General features: G+C 46.7%; 1 protein-coding gene across 2 annotated transcripts in view; it reads left to right on the forward strand.

Annotated features, from left to right (window-relative positions):
- Positions 1 to 693: 693 nt before the first annotated feature.
- LOC118300135 (transmembrane protein 211) overlaps positions 694 to 22,750 on the forward strand; it is a 90,011-nt gene continuing 67,954 nt past the window's right edge. The window contains exons 1-2 of one of the 2 annotated variants that reach the window (XM_035624255.2): positions 694 to 1,522; positions 1,965 to 2,056. In XM_035624255.2, the coding sequence (XP_035480148.1) occupies positions 1,145 to 1,522; positions 1,965 to 2,056 (470 nt within the window). In that variant the 5' untranslated portion in view covers positions 694 to 1,144. The remainder of the gene's footprint in view (positions 1,523 to 1,964; positions 2,057 to 22,750) is intronic. The other variant, XM_035624254.2, reaches the window with a different exon arrangement.

A 22,750-nucleotide genomic window follows, 5' to 3' on the forward strand; every position in this document is an offset into this window, starting at 1 on the left:
CCTAAACTGTTTTTATTACATCGGTGTGTCTCTCGCTGACTTTGTCAAAGCTCGCGCGCATGACGTGCGTTGACAAAGTGTAAGATGCATCTGGAGAGAGACCTGCTGTGAGCCACCTGCTGTGTCAAGTTAAAGATACCAAGTGCAAAACACCGGAAATGTGAGTTTTTCCTTCAGAATAAACGTTTTTATTTGTCTTTTAAAATAATAATAATAATAATAATAAAGTTACCAGTATGATAAACATCTCCTCTTCCATTCCACATACTGCACAGAATAACCAACGACTTTCCCTAAACTGGGGATCTTGGGCCATATTTGGTGTAGTAGTGTATATAGTTGTACGTCCAACTCCACGTTACACTGTTACAGAGACATCATTAGATCAGGGATGCACGCTATGGGATTCTGTTCACAGGGAACATTGAAATAGTGTCTGTTCCACCAAAATAGACTGAGTTCCACAAGGACTGGATCTTACATTTTCCATAGTGCAACCTATTCAGCAGAGTTATTGTTCGTTATCACAGGCTGAGACTGAGCTAAAACTGACAATGATGTGTTCAAATCTTTCTTGTGCCTCCTCAGTTAGAATTATTTAAAGACTGGCACATGCCTCAAAAATCTTTTTTTACTTTGAAAATCACACCCGGAAGCACCTTTTTTTCCCCCTTTAAACCCACGGCAGCTTGACGTCGCCCAGGCGCGGAGCGCGCCTCTGTCCGCGACCAGGCAGCAGAGAGTGAGTGAGTGAGAGGAGCGGAGGAGTCCAGCGGCTCCGGCACTTGTTTGTCTCTCTCTCTCCGTGCGACTGCTCCTCCTCCTCCTCCTCCTCCTCCTCCTCCCGCTGCGCAGCCGGTTCAGGGTGTGACAAACACCTGGCGTGTCACATTTGGGCTGCGTTTCTCTCTCTCGCCTGAGCGGAGGACGCGGGTGACTTGACTTTTATCCCGTGGCTCCTCTTGCCGGTGGGTCTTTGGATGTTGGTGGTTTTTATCCAGCCGAGCCAGATGTTCCGGGCACGCGCGCACTCACGCGGGCTCCAGCTGCGGATCGTCCGGTGATTTCGTGTTTCGGTTCTTTCGGTGCTGATGCCGCGCGCCGGTTGGTCAGGGGGCCAAAGTTGAAGAGCCGTGAGCTCCAAATGCATTCGCTCCTGGGCCGGGAAAAGAAAGAAGAAGAAGCCGGGTTCGGGATCGGGATCGACCTGGGTCTGTCTCCGGGCTTCCCGCCCCACGCTGCCGCCATGTTCAGCTGTGTGGGCTGCTTCTGGGTGCTGCTCTCCTCCGCCCTGGTCGCCGTCTGCAGCTTCAGCTTCATCTCCCCCGCCTGGATTGTCAAGGACCAGCTGAGGAACAACAACCACCACAACCAGCAGCAGCAGCAGCAGCACCTGCACAACAAGGACTCGGTGAGCTTCGGCCTGCTGTGGCACTGCTCGGAGTCTCTGGACCACATGTACCGGTGCTACACCTTCGGGGGACTGGGCAGATTCGCGGAGATCCCCTCCAGCTCCTGGCAGGTACAGTTTACCTCCTCACACACACACACACACACACACACACACACACACACACACACACACACACGTCTGTCTACATGCGCATGGATGAGATCGTCCTGTGGACAGGGCACTCTACTATTTGGCATCATGGGATCCAGGATTAAAGTAAAAAAGGAAAGAAAAGAACAAATCTCAGCAAAGCATCCAGTCATATTCAAGCCGAATGACTAACCCCGAAGGAAGAGGATGACACCAGGTTTCGTACAACACAACTTGACGAGAGACAATTAGTTAAAAAGTCCTTTATCTTTAAAAATAGAGACTCTCACAATGTCGACTCATCCATGTTCAGCATCCACAACAGTTGATTTATTATTTTTTGTTGGAGCATCTTGTGGCAGATGACAAAAGCTTGAAATGACAAAATCCCAATGCAACTGTGCACATACCTGTGTCACAGACGACTGACCCATGCTACAAGATGAGGATCACTGTGAGGAGTCTCCGCTGCTCCTCCTCAGCTCCTCAGCCGGTGCTCGTGAAGACAAAACGGTGGGGTTGATGATGATGATGAGGATGATGATGATGATGATGCAGCATCATTTCAGTCAGAAGAAAAGATCTGTTGATCTGCAGGGGGCTATCATAGAGAGCAGCATCTGCAGCACAACTTGTCACACACACACACACACACACACACACACACACGCACACGCACACACAGAATTTCAGTTGCGGGTGCTGAGTGGCTGTTTTTCGGACCATGTTCCCACCTCCTCGAAGGAGGGAACATCCAACGAAGAACATTCCTCACAAAGTAGGGTGTTTGAAGGTGAACCGTTTGATCACATCAGCATTTGTGGGATCCATCACAAGGCCTTGACTTTAAGGGTTTTTTTTCTTTAAAAAGTAATTTGGAAATTGGGTCTTTGTGCTGGGAAGTGGCTGGGAAACAGTTGAATAGAAGCTGTGAAGCTTGTTAGAGCAAAAAAAACAATTGGCCTTTATAAAAGTCTAGTATCTGGGACACTTATTATTCATGCAAGTTGTGGGGTAATTTAATTCCTCACTACAGGCAGGCTGTTTGGACCCCCCCAAGCATCACACCCCCTCCTGTAAAAACCTATAAAAAACAACCCTGCCCCAGTATACCACCTCTGGATTTATGATTTATGTATGAAGGTGTGGAGTTGAATTAGCATTTGAAAGGGGAGGGGGGGGCGGGGGTTATTAATGAGTGGCTGCGTGGTTGTGTGATCGTAGCACACAAGTGTCTGCAGTGAGAAGAAAGAAAGCAACGCCAGGGTTTTTGTTTTGTTCGTCACCGGAGGGAAGCTGCAGAAAAACACGGAACAGATTGAGTTCTCTTGTTCGTGTGTTGCAGCCTCATTTGTACAGTCGAGGCGTTGAGTACCGCGCGTCCTTCCTGGAATGTAAGTGTGGCACATTGTCTGAGGCTCGTTTGGCTGAAATCAGCAAGTCATTTTGCTCCCGTTAGCCAGTTGTCATTGAGTTCATTCGTGGTGTGTGTCTTCCGATGGAGCCGCCTCTCTGTGCCCGGCCACAGTACACGGCTTGTCTAGCCATTAATAAAGGTGAAGGGGCCATTAAGTTTTCATCAGAGCCACTTTATTACTCTGCCACTCCTCACTGATGTGCACATCATTTTGCTGATGCCTCCTGTTTTTGTTTTGGGGGGGAGGGGGGAGACAACCTGCACACAAACACAAACCTGGCCTGTGCAAACGGTGTGTGCGTTCCAGCATGTGTCCGTACACGCGCAGCCTCAGCAGCCATAGTCCCACTCCACTGTCACTGAGCATCCAGCTCCGTTGTCTCCATCAGAGTTGGAAGAGTGCATACTCTCTTCTTGACTCTGAAGAGTCAAACTGCGGATGCTGTGTGAGTGAAAGGGATGAGGAGGAGGAGGAGGAGGAGGAGGAGGACAGTGTAGGACAGGACAATGGAGCAGGAGCAGGAGGAGGAGGAGGAGGAGGAGGCTCCCCTAGAGACTGGCCTACTTGTGCTCTCTTTTCTTTGGGCTTTTCTCGTTGGCGCTCCATGTTGTCAATACATTTGTTTGGACCACGCTGCTTTCCAGGTCTGCTGGCATACACAAGCACACACACACGCACGCACGCACGCACACACACACACACACACACACACACACACACACACACACACACACACACACAGGGAAGTCTTGTACTTTGGCCTTCTCTACTTTACAGTACGTACAATTTACAGAATCAGACCAACATATAAGTGAGGTCATGATGTATTTGATAATGCATCTGTATAGACTGAGCTACCTGACAGTATGTATATATATATATATATATATATATATATATAAAGAAGCTTTTTTTCAAATTACACATTGCTTGATCAGTAATTAGAATCCAATTAATATCCACAATGCTGTCTCAAATTGGATACTTCAGTCACCAAAATAACATGCAGTACACTGTGTACTCTCTAGCGCCGTGCGTGAATTCTGTCCCAAATCAAATATTGCCATCGTGCAGTCCCCGGAAACGGCGACCACAACCTGCGACCACATTTATTTTGCCCCATCGTACGACTTAACCATGAACGTTTGACTTCCTTGTACGTGACCCGTGGGGTCGTACAGGTCACCCGCACCGATGACGTGCACCGTGTGTCCTCCTTACTCGGCGTACAATTTGCACAAATTTGAAAAAACGTCAGTGGTTTTATCCCCTCGTCCAAAAGTGGACGACCGTTGAGAAGTTAAACTCTCATCTCCTTGGCCGTATTAAAAGTGCGCCGCCCGGGGGACTCGTCAGCGTGAACGCACTTATGCACTCGACGTGGGAAGTGCTAGAATTGCGGGTATGCAAATCGAGACACATCACCTGATCCATGAGTGTTTTTCCGTTGATCAATGATGCACAGCAGCGGTCGAGCGCACATTAAGCTTGTTGCAAACTGGGGGAACGCTGTTGAAAAACACACGCCTCTTCTGCGAGAGGGTTTCCACATAAATTATTCCCGGTATTACTTGTGCTTGTTTCTGCGGGGGTTGTGTAATTTCTTTCTGTCGGAGCAGCTGTAGAGTAATGGTGGCGTGTGAGCGTGTCTGTGTACACATGAGCGTATATATATATATATATATATATATATATATATATATATGCATATATATATGCGTGTGTGAAGAAGCGTGTGCGCCGGTTGCCAGGTCGGACGTGTCAGCGGAGGAGGTTTCCTGTGAGCTGCTTGCTTGGTAAAGTGTGAAGGGGGGGACGGGTGCGCCCGCCGGAAAACATCCTCACCTGAACTTGTTCACAGCTTAACGTGCATGCGGTGGCTTCACTGCCCCAAACGCTGGAGCTGGATCAGCTCGGGCCCTTGTAGTAGTAGTAGTAGTAACCAGCCAAGCAGCTCAGACGCGCGTCTGCTCCCGGAATTACCAAAAAAATTGGCCTTGTGCTCTACGTGGCCGCCGAACGTCAAGGTCGTCTCGTGGCCCTAGACGAGCTCCAGGAACACCGATCAGAAAGAAAGAAAAAAAAAGAAAAGAAGATGTCTGTGAGTTCGTCCTCATCGTTTGCCTGCGCAGAAAATGGCAGCGCGTCGACGACTGAGGGCTGTGAAAAACTGAAATTCCTCCGACACATCAGACAAAACACTTGGCCCGTGTTGACTTCGCGACGTGCCAAGAAGATTGATTGTCGACGTTGGCGGAGATGTTACCACCCTGCCTAATTACCAGCCAGACCTACGAAGATCACTCACTGGTGCATGAACGCCGCTGGATGGCTCTGAATGTCATTTCACCACTCACTGAGCCAGGACTAGTGTTTTAAGAAGATAGATAACTCATTTCATGGAGTTCACTGACGTTTCCTTTGTCTTGCTGAGACTCTGCCTGCTTTTGTCTTCGCCCTCCGTCATTGAAGTGGGATTCTTGTCGAACTTCAAGAAAAGGTGAACAGGAAATATCAGGGGGTTTTTTTTGTTTCCACTTTCTACTCATACAAAAAACTCTCATGACTTAGTTCATAAAGGTGCAATTCTGCCTGTTGGCGACACACATTAGAAGACATGATTAAACATGTCTTACCAATTAGACCCTTTTTTTTTTGCCATACTGTCGGCAAGGTGTTGCAGTTTTTTCCCAGTTAGGTTCAAAGAAAACTTGAATAACCCTGAGGCAGGAAAGATAAAGCTCAGCCTCCACTCAGTCACCACCGCAATGATTTCTGTTCCCTCTTCCTGTCGTCTTTATAGCCAAGTAACTGAACATCATTTACTCCGAGCTCATTGGTTTTCTCCACCAAATAGAAAGTAACCAACTCATTTTGTTCACGCTGTATTGTAAGTGATTCGATTCAAGGAGACCTGTTAAATGATGTCGCCGGATTTCAAGATGATCAAATCCTCCATACACACTACCTCATTCCAGAAAAAGAACAGCTATAGTCGAGGAGAGTTAATAAAGGTTTATCAAATATTCTTTTTTAACCCGGCATTGGCGCACAATGGTCGTGCTCTCGGGTGGCGGAGAGCAGGTCCAGGCAGGGGTTCACCGCTCTGTGCGCTGCCTCCTCACAGGATGACAGACGGGGTCCTTGTTCCAGGGTCTTCGCTCTGAGCCGACCTCCGCCGCAGGGGCCAGGAGGTTGCGATGACACACACACACACACACACACACACACACACACACACACACACTTTTACGCTTGCCAGAGGGACCTCGGATGAATTCCCCGGCCACTTTTTCCGACAAATGCAGCAGCTCAACAGACGAGCAGAGGCCTGTGAAATCTCCGCTGAACAGAAAGCCGTCATTTTCATCCCGGATGGGCGCTGGAGTCGCTCCACTGTGGCAGTCAAAGCCTCTTCCTCTCTTCCTCTTCCAGCCTCTCGGCTCTCCCATGCTAATGGGAGAACCTCCGTGGTCAAAGCCATTTGTTGTCGAAGTGTGTCTGGCAGTTATAAATGATGTCATGGGGTCTAATGCACATGCCGTACTCCCGCCTTCCCCGCGGGGACTCCTTCGCCCAGTTTGGCACGGGACACAAAAGGTGGACTTGTCGTCTGGGCTTCCCGTTTTATTCCTGCCGACCTCATTCTGTTCAGAGCTTCGCGCACAGTGCGTTCCTGAGAGACACGTTCGCCGCATAGCCCAAGTGGGATCAGACGGCTCAAAAGAGATGCACACACACGCACACATACCACTTTTAGACGAGCACACAGTGTGATGAAAAGTGATGAGTGATGCAGATGCACACACACACGCACACGCACACACACACACACAAAGAAAATGCTCTCATGCATCAGCGTGTGATCAAAAGAGATGTGAGAGACGTTGATGTGATGTACAGTCGCTGTCCATGTCAGCGCTGATGCAGTAATTAGGGGTTCGAGGAGGGAGATGGCTGGGGGGCATTAGTGGGAAAGGAACTGAATAGAAAGAGATGGATTCAGCGAGCTGAAAAAAAAAGTCCTTCTCTCCACAAACTGCCCCCCGTCCGCGGCCGTCATCCATTTTTCACGCTCGGTAATAAACTGAACTCCGTTTCCTTTCGGCTGCCAGCGTGAAAAGTAAATCCACCTGTAATGTCGCAGCTCCTGCCCATGTCCCCCCCCCCCCCACCGCCCGACCTTTAGCCCAGCCGCTTGTTCTCCGTGAGCTATGATGTGAGCAGATAGAAAGGAAAGAGTGAGCGGGTGCAGCGCGGCTGAGAGGAGAGAGAGAGAGCGAGAGCAGGGGAGGTCAATAGCATCTCTTCCGCTGAGTTGTTTTTCAGGTGGCTGCTTTGGGACAGAGCAACACATCATCTCCGTGCCCGGCGGCGGTGCACGCGCCGTCTGAGACGGCGTACAAGCCACTGCTTTACGACGCAAACATATCTCCTTGGCCCCCAGGCCCGCGGCGGCCCAAAATATAAATTAGTGGTGTTTTGTATTTGGTTGTCTGTTCGACTTGACTTATTCCAGGTACATAAATATGCTCATTACAGAAACCCCGCAGTCGTAGGGCGGGGTAACTGGGAAAAGCGAGATAGATGTTCGGTCCTTTGACAGCGAGTCTTGCGTGAAATGTAGCGCGCCGACTTATTATCATACAGTGCATGTTTACTTCAAGGCCGCCGTCTGACTGGTGGCGAAATTAATGGCAGGCGGTGTGTGTGTGTGTGTGTGTGTGTGTGTGTGTGTGTGTGTGTGTGTGTGTGTGTGTGTGTGTGTGTGTGTGTGTGTGTGTGTGTGTGTGTGTGTGTGTGTGTGTGTGTGTGTGTGTGTGTGTGTGTGTGTGTGTGTGTGTGTGTGTGTGTGTGGCGGAGGGATCTGAACCCTGATAGACTTGGAGATGAATGGGGCCATTTTGGACGGATGGTTTTTACTCCCATCACAAGCCACAATTTGCTTTTTCGTATCATTCCAAACTTTTAACCACAGCTTTTTGCGTAGTGCCATTTGACTACAGTATGTTCTGGGACGGGTGAGGAGTCGTCTGCCTCCGACGGGAGCTTGCTTGTGGAGTTTGTCTGCGGAAGGCACTTCAAGGATCGCTGGAGTGGCTCAGCGTTTATTATGCAATTAAACACAAATCGTGCTCGCATTACATAACTGCTCCTTTTCTTGAAAGCACACCATGAGTCTGAGTCTTGCTGATTTTCCTTCCATCCAGGCGGGCCGGTTTCCGTTTGGGTCAGTACCAACGTCGACATGCAAAGAGACGAATTGCACATCGCAGGCTTTATTCACTTTATTCATTATTTTGAGTGAACAATGCCGTTGTGTGGAAGTACAGGTACAACATGGGGATGTTATCAGAGCTCTCCGTGCCGGTGCCTTCAAGGCAGGGACCTTCAACCGTTTTAAAATGCCTTCAATTTTAGTTTTTGATATTCATGGTCTTAAAAATGTCTGGGATTGTGGGCGCGGAGTCTATTAAATTTGACCTCGTGTAGAATGAATGAGCCTTTCAATAAAATGTTCAGACTTTATGTTTTTTGCGACAGGTATTTCAATTGCCACAACAATGACCATGTCTGATAGGTAGCAGACACTTGCACATGCAGCCTTGTGTGGCTGCATGTGATCCACGTTTCAACCTAGAAGAAGGAAATATTATCCAGCTTTTTATTTTGAAGACTGCGGCAGAGAAAAACCCAAGAACATGTTTGAAAAAGAAAAAAGGCAAAAACAAAAAACAAGAACCTGCTGCTGCCAGCAAGCGGGCGAAGACTCATCACGGGTAAATGCAAATGGAGTGCCAAGTGGTCGGAGGATGACAGCGTTCAGCGTTTTCCTTCCCCTCGACGGCCCTGTCGGGAGGCGGGAGTGCGACGGGTCGACTCCTGAAATTGATTGGGAGGCTGCTGAGCTGCGACACGTGTCATGCGAGACAAACAACTGTATTGATTGTTTTTTCGCTGCCAGGAGCTTCTGAAAAGGAGAAAGCCCTCAGGTCGGTGCTTATGGGATGAGAAATGGAACACGGGAAAGATATATAAGGATTATCCCTCTGCAGGTATTACCCCGGGGGAACTTTAAGGGTGCTTTGCACTTCGGTGAATGGAGTTGATATTTACTTATGTGCAGGGTTTTTTTTTCCCCATGTGATAATAGGTCAAAAGGATGTTGTGACTGGCTTGTTCAAGTTGTGTCCACAATGCCCTGTTATGTTGTTTTCTATTGGCCTGGGTTTTACTTCCATACTGTTATGGATACAAAGGCAGTTTTGCCTTTTAAATTCAATAAAACTAATATACGGGGTAAACTAATAGTAGGTATTAAAAAAAGGTCTTAAAATGTTATTACACTGCGTACTTAAAATGTCCACTTCAAGGATGCTCTGACATCTGGGACTTCTGGAGTTGGCTGCTTATCAGAGGCTGTTTAATCCAAGAAACAAGCAAATTCACACGTTCCATCTGGACACATCTGTATGTTTTTTACTCTTTGTGTCCACAGCTTTCAGAAACGATCAGAAACCTGTTTTTCCACCGTCAGGCTTTTACAAACTTGATCGGCAGTAATGGTGACGACGCCTGATTTAGTGGTTCATTCACTTCAGTTGGCTTCGATGAGTGGACAGTTGTTCCGTCAACACCGACACGATGCACCATCAAATATATAACATCAGATACTGTAAAGCTCATACTGTGAGCTGCATACGGGAAACTTATCAAAACCACAGCCTGGTCTTTTAAGCGATCAAAATGTGTTATTGTTGCTGTGGGATATGGCACATATCAACACCTTGCTCGAGGACACTGACCTGCGGAGGCTGACACTGACCCTGCGATAATGGCCGAGCCGCTGTACCACCTGAGCTGAGACCAGTGAAAGTTTTTCCCACCCGCATGACTCAAAAAATATGAATCTGGGAACATATTAGTTTTCGTATTCAATCAGTTACTACTTCTCTGTCTTTAGGTTGGGGCGCGTCTCCTACCTCAAGACAAACTTGATACCTGCGTGTGTGTGTGTGTGTGTGTGTGTGTGTGTGTGTGTGTGTGTGTGTGTGTGTGTGTGTGTGTGTGTGTGTGTGTGTGTGTGTGTGTGTGTGTGTGTGTGTGTGTGTGTGTGTGTGTGTGTGTGTGTGTGTGTGTGTGTGTGTTTGGCGGAGGGAGTCCACGGCTTGTCAGTCGGCTTGGAGGGAGTGTGTAGACGGGCGGAGCAGGGCAAGAGGTCAGTGCTGCACACGAGAGGGGAATTGAAAGTGCAGAGGAGCAGCTGTCCACATGATGGATGGAACAGGTGCCTCGGACAGCGATGAGGAGGAGGGGGGAGAGGGGAACATGTTGATCTGCATTTTATACCCATCTAGGTGAAATAGAGAGGAAATCAGTCCGGCTGAGCAGGAGATTGATTTATGATCTCATCAGGTTTGTTGGATGGATGTTACCTGCGAGTGTATGATCATTCTCCTGCCGTTTTTTATATCCGATATTTGATATTCTGAAAGCAGAGGGCAAAACACTCGCTGCGATGGGCGCGCACCTCCGAGGCCACTGATGGCCAATAAAAAGGGATATGCTCCGATGGTAGACAGAGACTGTTTATTCAAATATTGGCTGAATTCCCAGCAGCAGAGCGCAATCAACGCAATGGACACAGCGAGCGTTTATCTCTCTTATGAATTATACTCTTTGCTTTTGGCGATACTGAAGAGCCCCTGATCAGCAGTTCTCAGGTAGACACACGGCGAGCTGTCTGACTGATCGGATGGGGTGGCGGGACGGAGCGCTGGTTTCTTCAGCAGGGGGGGGGGGCTGCTGAGTCAGCAGGCTCCGGGAGGCCGCCGTCCATTTGTTACGCAGCCTGTCACTGCCACTGCCACTGCCTGCACCGTGGATCCTGCAGGTAGTTTATGTATTGATTTAACAGGGAGCCTTAATCCATTTTTTTACATAAATGATGGCTCACTCGGCGCGGGGGCCGAGTGAGCCCCCCCCCCCCCCCCGCGAGTCGGCCTCCATCCGTAGCGAAAGCTTCAGGGGTCGCAGGTGGAAGGGGCTAAGGGGGAGAACACAAACATACGGTCAGTCTACCTCCTCCTCACATCTTAAAGGTGTCACTCTGCAGGAGAAGTCTTTAAGAGGAGAAGGTAGTTTGATGGAATCGACTGCACTTTTTTGTGATTTTTCGACTCTCGTCTCGATATAGATTTGCTGCTCCACTTTTTTCCCTCCCCTGTTCTTCTCACAAATCCTGCAACATCAAAACCGAAAAGCTCCTGGGATCCAGCCAGGCTTCCGAACATAACTCCTCTGTTTGGTCTCAGAGCGACTTGAGCAGCTTCAGAGAAGAGAAATCCACAAGTCCCCCGTGTGCAGACTCATTCAGTGTTGTTGTATGGAGGGAAAGAAATGTCACTGAATTTCAGCTTTGGAATAGCTCGCTCTTATAAAGCTCTTTTTTTAAAGACATGTCAGACATTAAAAAGAGTAGCCACCATTTGGGACATGAATTGCCAGTGTTCACCTTTAGTTTCGGGGTCAGAACGGTTTTGCAGTCGACTGTCTCACTTGTGGAGGGAAGGATTTTTTTCCTCTCTCAGTGAATCAATGCAGAACTATGATTATCAATTACAATTCAATGCACAGTGGACACAATGCTTTTGTGTTAACAGCAGAGCCCGACCGATACAGCGGTTGGCCGATAATATCGGCCGATATTAGCCTTTCACAGACATGTCGATATGTTTAGAGCCCGACTCAACTAATATGAGCATTTATGTTTTTCATTTTAGGTAAAATTAATGTTTTTTTCTTAATTCAAGTTCTATTTCTTTGGTTGTATTTGTACAATTTGATTTATTTTTTTATGATCAAGTTTATTGTTAAACTAAAAAAACCAAGCCTCAATTACATTTATTTGTCATAAAGGTTTGATAATGACATCTTAGAATCATACACACATATATACATATATAAATATCGGCCGATGTATCGTATATCAGGAATCTTGTAATCCCTAATATCGATATCGGCATCAGCCCCAAAAAAGAAAATCGCGCTCGGGCTCTAGTTAACTGTTATGTATTTTAACTCTTTGCGACTTGTATAATATATATTTAATAATTATATAATTTTAGTTGTATAGATGGACAAAAGCAGGTATTGTTACAAACGTAATAAGGTTGGTTCACTTGATGCGAACCCTCTTTCCCCTAGAAACAACACACGATGGGGGGGATATTCCTCAATAAAAACTCAATTTCCTCCTCTGCAAGACGGAAGAGTTTGCCGCTGCTGTGCTAATGTGCAGCTCCACAGAGAGAAGCGAATGGAAGGAGAAGATGAATATTGGAGCGCTCAGTAGGACGCGGGTGGAGGCAGAAGTATAACAAAGTCATTTGGATGAAAGTCAATTTCAGTCTCAAGATTAAAGTAAAGTTTGAATCTGTTCTCTGCCTATGAATGTAAAATCTCACACAAGGCCACGGTAATAAAGATTTTGAATGAAAATAGCGGGTCAATTAGTAATGACTTTAATAAAAACTCTAGCTCCTGCTCCTAGATGAATATTGTTTGTTTTCAAGTTGACACGTTTTATAAAAAAACTTCGTATTGAAGGAGGCACAGTAAACGCTGGTCGCTCAGCTGATTTACTCAAAGCTGAGCTGAACAAGTGGCCTACTGTGTAGCGACGAGCTGTCATCGTGGGAGATGAAGCGTGGTTCAGCAGCTCAGCAGCGCGCTGTTGTCCAGTTACATCACTCTTACCCCAATCCCCCGAGAGGCCCCCGACTCCTGGCACCTTAACATGCAACCGATGCTCTTTCCACCGCGAGGACGATACTTAATCAGACTGAGGCAACTGCTATCTAGAGCCGGTAAGACGCTTCATTTATTATTCCTGCGGAGATCGTCTTTCTTCTCGATTGTGAGGAAAAAAAAAATGTTCCTGATAAAAAGCAAGAACAGTCTCATCTCCCGAGAAGAAGCCGTGGAAGCGTGGTGACTTGTTTGACTCTCAAACTAAGGATTTATTGATTTTGCTTATTTGAAACTTTTCTAAACGTTGCTCTGTTGGTAAATGTTGATCTTTTTTTGTGGGGGGGTCAGGGAGTATTTCTCTGTAATATAAGTGCAACACGGACCAGCGTCTGACTCGCCGACGGAATGATGCATGAGTGGCGGAGGCAGATATAGTAGCATTTCCAGCTGCTACAGTACAGTATGCATGAATTATGAAACGTGCACGTGGGACCGGCGGTAGTGCAGATCATGCATAAATGCAGGAGCAAGCTGGGCTGTGTGAGTTTTTTCTATTGAGGGCGCGAGTGTGTGAGAGGTTTGCCGAAGGACGGCCTCAACCGAAGCTCTCCGGCTTTTTGAAACTTCTCTATTACAGGTGGAGGAGGTCTGCTCCACGCGCGTGGACAGGATTCAGTGTGGAGAATCCTCAGTGTCAGAATTGAACCATGCTCAAACTGATTCATTTTTTTAAACTGGGAGAAGGTCTGAAGTTGAAACCTTCAGATCCATAAATATTACATCCAAAATCTAAATTACCTCTTTTCTGCACACTCCCAAATCATCTGGGGATATTCATCCAGTTCAAACTGGACCGTTGAAAGTAGCTCCGCCTGCAGATTATTAAAGAGATACATTTTCAGATAAATAGATTTTCATGCTCCTCAATGTACCTCTGAAATTGTACATGTAACGGTACAGTAATGTGATACATTTTTTTGTTTAACGGATAACAGCAGTTGTGTTCAAATGTGTCGAGAAAGTAGAGTAAGTAAATCTGAGTTATGCTTATCAAGAGAAATAAAATACTTTTACAATCGAGTCGGTTGCTGCCGCTCGTTATGAAGACCTGGGCCGTACTGTGCGTCGTGTTTCATCAGGTCTAAGTGAACCTCAGTGCTGATGAACATGCAGCTACTCGATGGATGAAACGTCTGCACAGATGGAGCCTTACTGTATGTGGGCTGTGGTGTTATGCCGACGTGAGACAGTACAGTATTTCTTCACTTTGAAAAGGCAGAGTGCTCCTCCCTCCCTCTCTCCCACATCTTTTCTACATCTCTCCCACACTCCCCCGTGCTCTCATCTTGTACTCTCCCCCCTCGCTCTCTTTCTCTCTCTCTCTCTCTCTCCCTCCTGCAGCGTTGTGTTTTTTTTCTTTTTGATGTAAAATGATCAACTGCAATTTCTGGATTGGGCCTCTTTGTGCACCAGTTATGCTCTAGTCTGTCGTTTGTTGGGATGCCAAGACATACGTTCATTCTAATGAGCAAATGTGCTGATTAACAATTTCCTTCCCGCCCGCCCCCCACCCTAAATTTATTCAACACTTCATTGCAAATTTTAACAGTGTTCTATTCATCCATTTTTTATTAGCATCTGCTTTGAAAGCCCAGAGACAAAACAAGACAAGTTCCATGGCTGGTGTCCTTTTGAGGGGACTCCGGGGGGGGGGGGGGGAGGAGGAGGAGGAGGAGGGGCTGGGGTGGTGGTGTTTGGTGGTGGGTCGGACACAGAAGTATCAGTTGCGCTATAATTCAATTACCGCATCTATTGAAAGAGAGAAGAGAAGAGAAAGCAGAAACTTTGCCTGGGGTTCCTCTCTTTTGACTACCCCTCAGCCCCCCACCACCACCAGCACCACCACCAGCAGCAAGCCCATTATCAGAGCTGAATGAAAACCTGTGGCCCGGCAGTGAGCATGTCATCATTAAACCGGGCTTCCAGGGATCCCATACATGTCAAACCAGCCATTTGATCCTCCGGTCTGATCTGATCCGCCCGTGTGATCTATTATGAACGAGAGCGAGGGGGGTCGGACAGAGAGGAGAGGCGCTGTTCAGAAGTTTTCTGAGGAAGATGCAGTTTTTCCGGCTCAATCTATGCAACCTGACAACCCACTCGCCCCCTCCCCTCCTCTCCGGGACATCAACGAGCATTTAATTGAGAGTAGACAGAAATGAGGAGAAGGAAAAGCAGGCGAAAAGGTCTGTTGCGTTGCTGCTGTGCGCCTCACGTATGTGGTGTCTGATGTGAGGTCCGGAGGCACGTGGCAGCGGCGGGAATTATGATGATCGGAACAGGACATTTTGACTTTGGACAGGGAGGAGTACTGTATAAGCCTGCTGCTCTGTGTGTGTGTGTGTGTGTGTGTGTGTGTGTGTGTGTGTGTGTGTGTGTGTGTGTGTGTGTGTGTGTGTGTGTGCGTGTGTGTTGCAGGTGGTGCTCAGCAATGCCAGATGGACACTTGATCACTTGTCATACGATTCCTGATCAACCCATGAAATTTATTTATATTATTATTATAAAGAGGATCCATTGTATAAAGCCCTCATCTTCATCCTCATCCTCGTCATCCTCATCAGTGAGTCAACGAGGGAGTTTACGCCACGTGAACGCGTCTCTAATTTTTTTCTTCTGATATGAATCGGCGAGACCGCGGCGCTGCAGCACACAGCGCGTGTAGTTTGAGAAAAGGGAGGCGTTTCCCCTCGGCACAATGTGCCCAAAATAGAAGCTTTATTTTCCCTGCGTCCTGTAACCCTCCGTAACAGCCTCTTGCACATGAGTCACTGTCTGCGCCGCTCCACCTGAGGGTTTCATAAAGATGATGCCCCTTTGGGATGAAAACCAGCGGTTGACGTGAAACCAGAGCTGCGGTGTCTGTGTTTCTCCAGCGGCTCATGGGAACAGAGCCTCACTGAAGTGGTTTTTGTTTTGTTGGCAGGTACCTCAGGCACTTTATATTCATACAATGTCTAGTCATAGATTGAAATACATCTTTTTCTAATTGGCTTTTTCTTTTGAAGAATGGAGAACATGATGGAACATAATGGCTTCGACCCGTGCAGACAGCTCCAGTAATTTCTCTCTGGAGTAAATCTGTGGTCACATTTTCTCTCTTGTGTGGAAACATTTAGTCTGCAAATTTTTATTTTACCTTTGAACACCGGAGAGCAGCCCATCACCGTCTCTGCGTGTACTTCCTATCACTGTATTATCGTATCGGTTTCACATTTCATTCTGTTAAAAGCCCAGAAGGTATCAAATCAACTCGAGGAGTCCAATGGGGATGAATGCATGTTGAAAAATCACAACTGAAGACGAATAAAGATGGAAATGGCAACAAACTGAGGGTAGACGGTACAACAATGGAAACATGATACTGAGGTAAACCTGAATGAATAATGTAGTTATATATCGGTATCTGCCCATACACTCCTCACCTACATTTAACTGAATGGTAGTATATGACCATAGGAGACATTGGTCAGTGTGAATGAAGTCACTGAGCGGCAGGTTCACGGTGACCGTTGCAGCCCAGCTTGAGCTCAGCAAGCTGCAGAGGTTTGGGTTTTTCATCAACTCGGGGGACCAGAAGCAAAGTCCCTTCGGTCCCCAGGTGGTCAGTGGCCTGGATAGGGAGGGAGGTTGTCGCTGCTCTGGACACTGGAACCAGGCCAGCTGCACCGCAGCGCTGTTATTATGCTCAGATTAAGGCTCTGACACAAGGGCAAAAGTCTGGTACTGGGCCACATGTTGATTCCTCCTGTTCATGGCAATAATTATTATAATTATCACCCCAGAAAGTGCTGCTATTCTTGGATAATAATACATGGACTCGGAATTTCTGTGCGAATCACTTTGAAGCAGTTCGATTAAACATTTATGTGGGAACATGGACCATGAGAGCACAATATAATCAACGATAATTCATTTCTCATAACTTGAATGTGACACTAGTGTTTTCCCAAATCAAACAGGCGTTGTTGTACACTCACCTGAAGTGACATTCACAAAATGGGCCTGTAATGGGCTACTTGCACAACCATGTCCGGGTTCTACTGAGTACTGCTCAACTGTTTCCGGTCCGGTTCAACACTGACGCCGTGCCTGCAGCAGACCTTCGTGTGAGAGGTGACGGAGAAATGATCCCGACATATGTTTACCAGCCGTCGTCTTCTCAGGTCGGGACGGGTCGGGAACCCATGAAAAAAGTGGGACTCGTCAGTGCTCTGAGTACTTCTTCATCTGTTTTGAAGATGTCCCGTTTTGGACATTTTCCTGCGTACACTCGTGACAAAACTCTGAAGGAAGTAGTGAGTAAACACAGTAATGATGAGCAGCATTATTTTGACACGGAAGTACGTCACGAGGCCTAGTGCATGTAGTCTATCGTCCCCTGCCAAAATAAAGCTGTCTGCTTAGTTCTCTTGACTTAAAATTTAAAGTTTGCACTTGATGCGGTAATTTCGCCACCATCGGCACCTATGATGTGTCCCCGTTCCTCGGCCACACTTCATTGATTGGCCGTCCCCTTCTGCTACAGAGCCGAGATGGCCGGCGAGTGTGAACAGCGTCCATCGTTTTACAGCAAACGTTCTGACCGTTTTGAGTGCACCATCCAGGTACTTGCTGCATGTGCACTGCATGTTGCTATACGACATACCAGTGTGAACACACAAAATGGCATGTGCGAGTATGCTCGGACGCTAATTGAGAAAGCTGAAACTGAGGGAGAGGGCGCTGTCGACCCAGATACTATGGATCACGTCATGTTTAATGAAAGAACTGACTCACAGTGACAGGTGACCCTTCTTGGTTTCAACAACACACACACACACGATGGCAAGGCACAAATTAAATTCAACTGAATCAAAAGATGGGCTGCACGGTGGTGTAGTGGTTAGCACCTTCGCCTCACAGCAAGAAGGTTCTGGGTTCGAATCCCGGTTCAACCAGGGCCTTTCTGTGTGGAGTTTGCATGTTCTCCCCGTGTATGCGTGGGTTCTCTCCGGGTTCTCCGGCTTCCTCCCACACTCCAAAGACATGTAGAATGGGGTCAGGTTCATTGGAGACTCTAAATTGACCGTAGGTGTGAATGTGTTTGTCTCTGTATGTGGCCCTGCGATAGGCTGGCGACCTGTCCAGGGTGAACCCCGCCTCTCGCCCAATGTTAGCTGGGATTGGCTCCAGCGACCCCCCGCGACCCTTAAATGGATAAAGCGGTAGACAATGAATGAATGAATGAATGAATGAATCAAAAGATCATTTTCATTTTTAATATTTCATATGTTTTTTAACTGTCAAAGATTTTATACATTACATTCCACATTCTGTCATTTACATGTAGATACTGTTATAGCTATTGCCATGAAAAGAGCTTTATTTAAACACTTTGTGACTATTTCACATAAACTTAAATGTTGAGCTTAATTTGGGTCAGAAAAGCACATATTTGGGTTTGATTAATAATCCTGACGGGAAGCTGCAGTATTCCACTCCTCAGCCCTCTGCTCTGTAGTTTTTAGTGTCATGGTGATGGAGAGATGTGCAAACCATCATCTCTGGTGTCACTGGGTTGTTTTGATTTGTTGGTGAGCTGACTGGATCCTGATTAACTCTCTGCCATCAAATATATGCTTTTTTTTTTTTCCGTGATTGCTGTATTTTGTCTGCGTCCCTGACGAAACAAGGAGCATCACCTGTACCAACTGACTTCTGGTTGGGCTACCTCTCTGATCTCCCAGTGGAGAAAATTTATGAAGCTTTATGAAGCTTAATGAATTACTCTTAAACCTTAAGTATAGTTATATAGTATAGAAATTGGAACAAAAGGGAGTACGATCAGATCAGAAACAGAACAGATGTGAAGTAACTTCCTGCACTGAACCGTGATCCAAATCAAACATCCCTGCACACCGTGTGCACCACATGCCTCAGAAAGTGAGCTATAGAGGTCTCTGTGTTTCCTTGGGTCTGATATGTTTTGGGGGTGTTTCCTGCATGGGCTCATATTTTTGTAATTATTATTTTCTTTTTACTTGACCTTTATTTAACCAGGAAGCCCTTTGAGATTTAAATCTCCTTTCCCAGGGAGCCCTGGCCAAGAAGATATCACAACATTTCAACTGGGTTACATATACATAAACATATTGAAACGGACAATGAACAATTGAGGGAAATATTATAAAATATTATCCATGACCAGGGCACTGTAGGGAAAAAAAACAACTTGGCAAGTTCTGAATAAGTTTGAGTGATAGGATGTAGGGAAATCCTCCCATGGTCAATGGGAAGTGAAGAAAGCGACGCTCTCGTCTGTACGAGAGATTCTCACCGTGTTTTCATTTCACTTGACACCGAAGACTGAAGAGCACATTAAAGCAATGTGTTGCAGCGGGGAGCGTCCTGTGTGGCTCCCTGGAAGAAAACACTGGGCCTCTAATGACAGTGTGGGGCTGTCTAGTGTAACTATGTGACTTGGCTCTTATTAGACAAAGATTGAGAGAAAGTGACACTGATACAGTAAAGGAATATTCAGTGCTACAAAAAACCCCACAAAATAAATGTCACAATCCATGGTCACAACAGAATGGAAGTTTGTGTTAGACATAATCTGAAAACAACAGTTAAAGTAATTAAAGCCAGCTCAGGTTGTGCAGAATGTGTAACCTTTGTGTGGCATTTTGCAGAACAAGCATCAGGGATGAAGTAACACGAGGCTCCAGTACATCAGCCCATGACGTGAGATTAATGCAGAACTTTGGCTTTTGAAAAAAAAAATCTGCTTAAATGCAAAAAAAAAGCAGTCCCTCTGAGCGTAGCTTTTGAATTATTAAAGTATTGCATTTTTGAATTATTAATTTGAATGCCATTACTTTGGTCAAAATTCTCCCGCTGCATAATGGCATTAAAGCTGGCACTTGACCTCACGTAGCCTTCTGTACCCCAGTGTTGTATAATTTCAGAAAGTTACAGTTGGGAGTTGCCAGGAAATAGGTTGCTGCAGTAGTGGAAGTGTATAAGCCTTTTCATCTGTGAAGAATCCAGTAAACACGGACCGCGCAAGAGTCTTTTTGGAGGATGGCTGGGTTTTGATTGGACTTGGCACGTCTTCCTGCTGCCGTGTAAAGAATGTGCAAACCCCCCTAAAGTGTATCTGTGTGAGACGCCGCGGTAGGTTGACAAAATGTGAGAAAAATCTGCAGTTCGATTTTTTTTTTTATACAAACTACTGTGACCACATACAGTATATATTGTTATGGGCTGGTGGTGCAGGCAGACACCGATTGAGGGGTGAAAGGGAGAACTGGTTTTATTGTAATGGGCTGTAATATTGAGCAGGGGGCAGGCAGGAGAGTGAGGGCGGGCGGTGGCTGCCGCGCTGGTACTTTCGCTGGTTTCCGACGTTGTGAGTGAGCGTGGTGCGGAGCGAGGCAGCACCGGAGGGAAGCCAGCTGGCAAGTGCTGGTCTGGTAAATGGGTTTCGTGGAGATAGCGGCTGGATCCAATCCAGGGCTCTGCAGGCAGGAGAAAATGGATGTGGAGTTAGTTTCTTTACTAACTGGTCACAAAGAGTTCATCAGTTCAGATCAGTTTTAATCTAATGTGGATTCAATTTGGCAAGTTGATTGGGGGTAGGGTCAGGACCTGCACTATTGACTTCTGTGACCGTGTCTCCGGTAAAGGTCAAAGTCACAGCATACATACACAGAACGCACATATGCATTTCAAACTGTCAGTTACAGATTGTATTAATGAATATTCACACGTCACTGATACAACATATTTAAAATCATTAAAAACATCAAACATTGCAGAATTTATATATTATTGTTATTAATCATTAATATTAACGATCTAAAGTTAGCACCTCGCTTCAAACGGAAATGTTAAAAACCACAAACCAAGCTATTGTATTTTGATGTGAGTTTATGTGTTTTTCCCAATGCTTTTAATGTTTTATGTAAACCACTTTGAATTGCCTTGTTGTTGAAGTGTGCAATACAAATAAACTTGGCTTTCCTTGCCTAAATAGCTACATCACACATACACCCACGAAATAAATATATTGTGCTCATCTCGTTTTATAGTATCATCTTAGAGTGGAATTGTCAATTATTACTTTCTAGCAGGCCGGAATCTCAATTGCACCTATATTTAATTCATGACCAAATGAGCCTGAGAACTGCACTCCCAGTTTAGTGGCTGTGTGTGTGTGGGGGTGCGTTGCTGCAGGCACCGGTGATCCAGGAAGTCCAACTTGAGTAACACATCCATGGTTTTGAAGGTTTGTGTATGCTAACGTCAAGTGACATGTCTGTTTGGCCCTGTGTGTGTGTGTGCGTGCGCGTGTGCACGTTCGAGAGGGAACAATGTGCGCTCCCATGTCCTCCCAAGTGCTCCTGAATGTCACATCCTATCTGCAGCCTGTCCCCGAGGCACAAATGGACACTCCATCCACTTGTCAGGTGATTAATCTCCGCTCCCCTCTCTCCCTTATCTCCTCTCCATCTCGTATTAACTCTGCACACGCGGCTTCGTCAGCCATTCACGGGGCCCGTCACACATACATACACACACTTATCCTTACGACACCCCCCTCCCAGTCCCCCCCCCCCCCCCCCCCCCCCCCCCGAGAAGATCTATGAGGAAGATGGATCTTGTTCATCACATTAATATACAGTATAGAGGGAGGGAGGGTGCTTTTTTGAATTAGTGTCATGAAGTTACGAGACAAGCAAAGAGAGAGAGAGAGAATGGAGGAATGGAAATAGTTTACGGAAAGAGGAGTGGACAGAGAAAATATCCTCCGATTCCGTGTGTTTGTGTGTGTGTGTGTGTGTGTGCGTCAAGCGTGTGCGTGCGTACGCGCGTGTGTGAGGTGGATGGGGCACAAACCCCTCTGGTGGCTCGGAGATGTTGCGGGGAAGCTGTGTAACGGTGCTAATGGGCTCCTAAAGGCAGAACATGTTGAGGCTGAGGCTTTAGCCTCACCACTGGGCTCTCTCGCCACTGAATGCTGAGTAGTGATGGGAGGGCCGAGGAAAGGCACGCAGGGGATGAGACGGCGGTTGCGTGCAGATGACATACCTGTCCACATTAGCAGTGTGCACCACGGAAAGAGCCATCTGGCAGTAAGGCGGCAAAACCCTTCATGCCTGCTCACAGGTGGATCTAGCTTCACCTCTCGCCCTCCATAAAAGCGGGGCATCGGATTGTAAAGTGGCAGGGTTATTTCTGTCAAGGGCCAGTGCTGAGCATTAACTGTCTCCTCTTTTCCTGGCACGTCTGACGGGCAGAAACTCTCCATTTTCCTAAGCCCCGCGCTGAAACATTTAGCCAGCCTGTCTAGGCTTAGGAAAGCAAAGTGCGTTTAATGAGACATGCCCGGCCATCTCCATCTTGTAACTCCCAATTGAGGAGACAATGAAATTTCATTGGCCCGTACAGTGTAATCCCCGACTTCCTTAATGTAATTGGAAATCTAAGGGTTCCCTTCAGACGGTCCCTTTATTTCCCAGAGCAGGTCTTTTTTTGTGTTGGTGTCCATCAGGCGGAGGTTTGCGAGCCATATATTGTGGGAAACCAATAAAGTTTCTTTATGACTGAGCAAGGTAGTCTTATGTGTGTGTATCAGTGCCTGAAGCCTTTGGTTTTATCAGCATGGTAAGACCTGTATGGTTATATTAACGGCTGCTCCAGGCCACTTTATTGTGGGATTAAATGGTGGCTGTAGGTCAAGTCTGCCAGTTATTAATTATGGTTGTGTTGTAAAAGTCGCGTCTTTGAGTCACAATATTCCGAGTGGGCTACTCTCCAGGTCTAGAGTGGAAGACGAAGAGATTAAGACAAGTCATTCTGTCCAATTTTGTCTTCTGCTATTCAAACATATTTTTATCCTCTCCACAATTTTGGACTCTTTCAACTCAACCCCCCACACCAGCGCGCTTTCCTCTCCCGTCTCCATCTGTTGCAGTGGCTCGACCAGTTG

This window comes from Scophthalmus maximus, chromosome 2 (assembly GCF_022379125.1).
Source record: "Scophthalmus maximus strain ysfricsl-2021 chromosome 2, ASM2237912v1, whole genome shotgun sequence".
Classification (NCBI taxonomy): Eukaryota; Metazoa; Chordata; class Actinopteri; order Pleuronectiformes; family Scophthalmidae; genus Scophthalmus; species Scophthalmus maximus.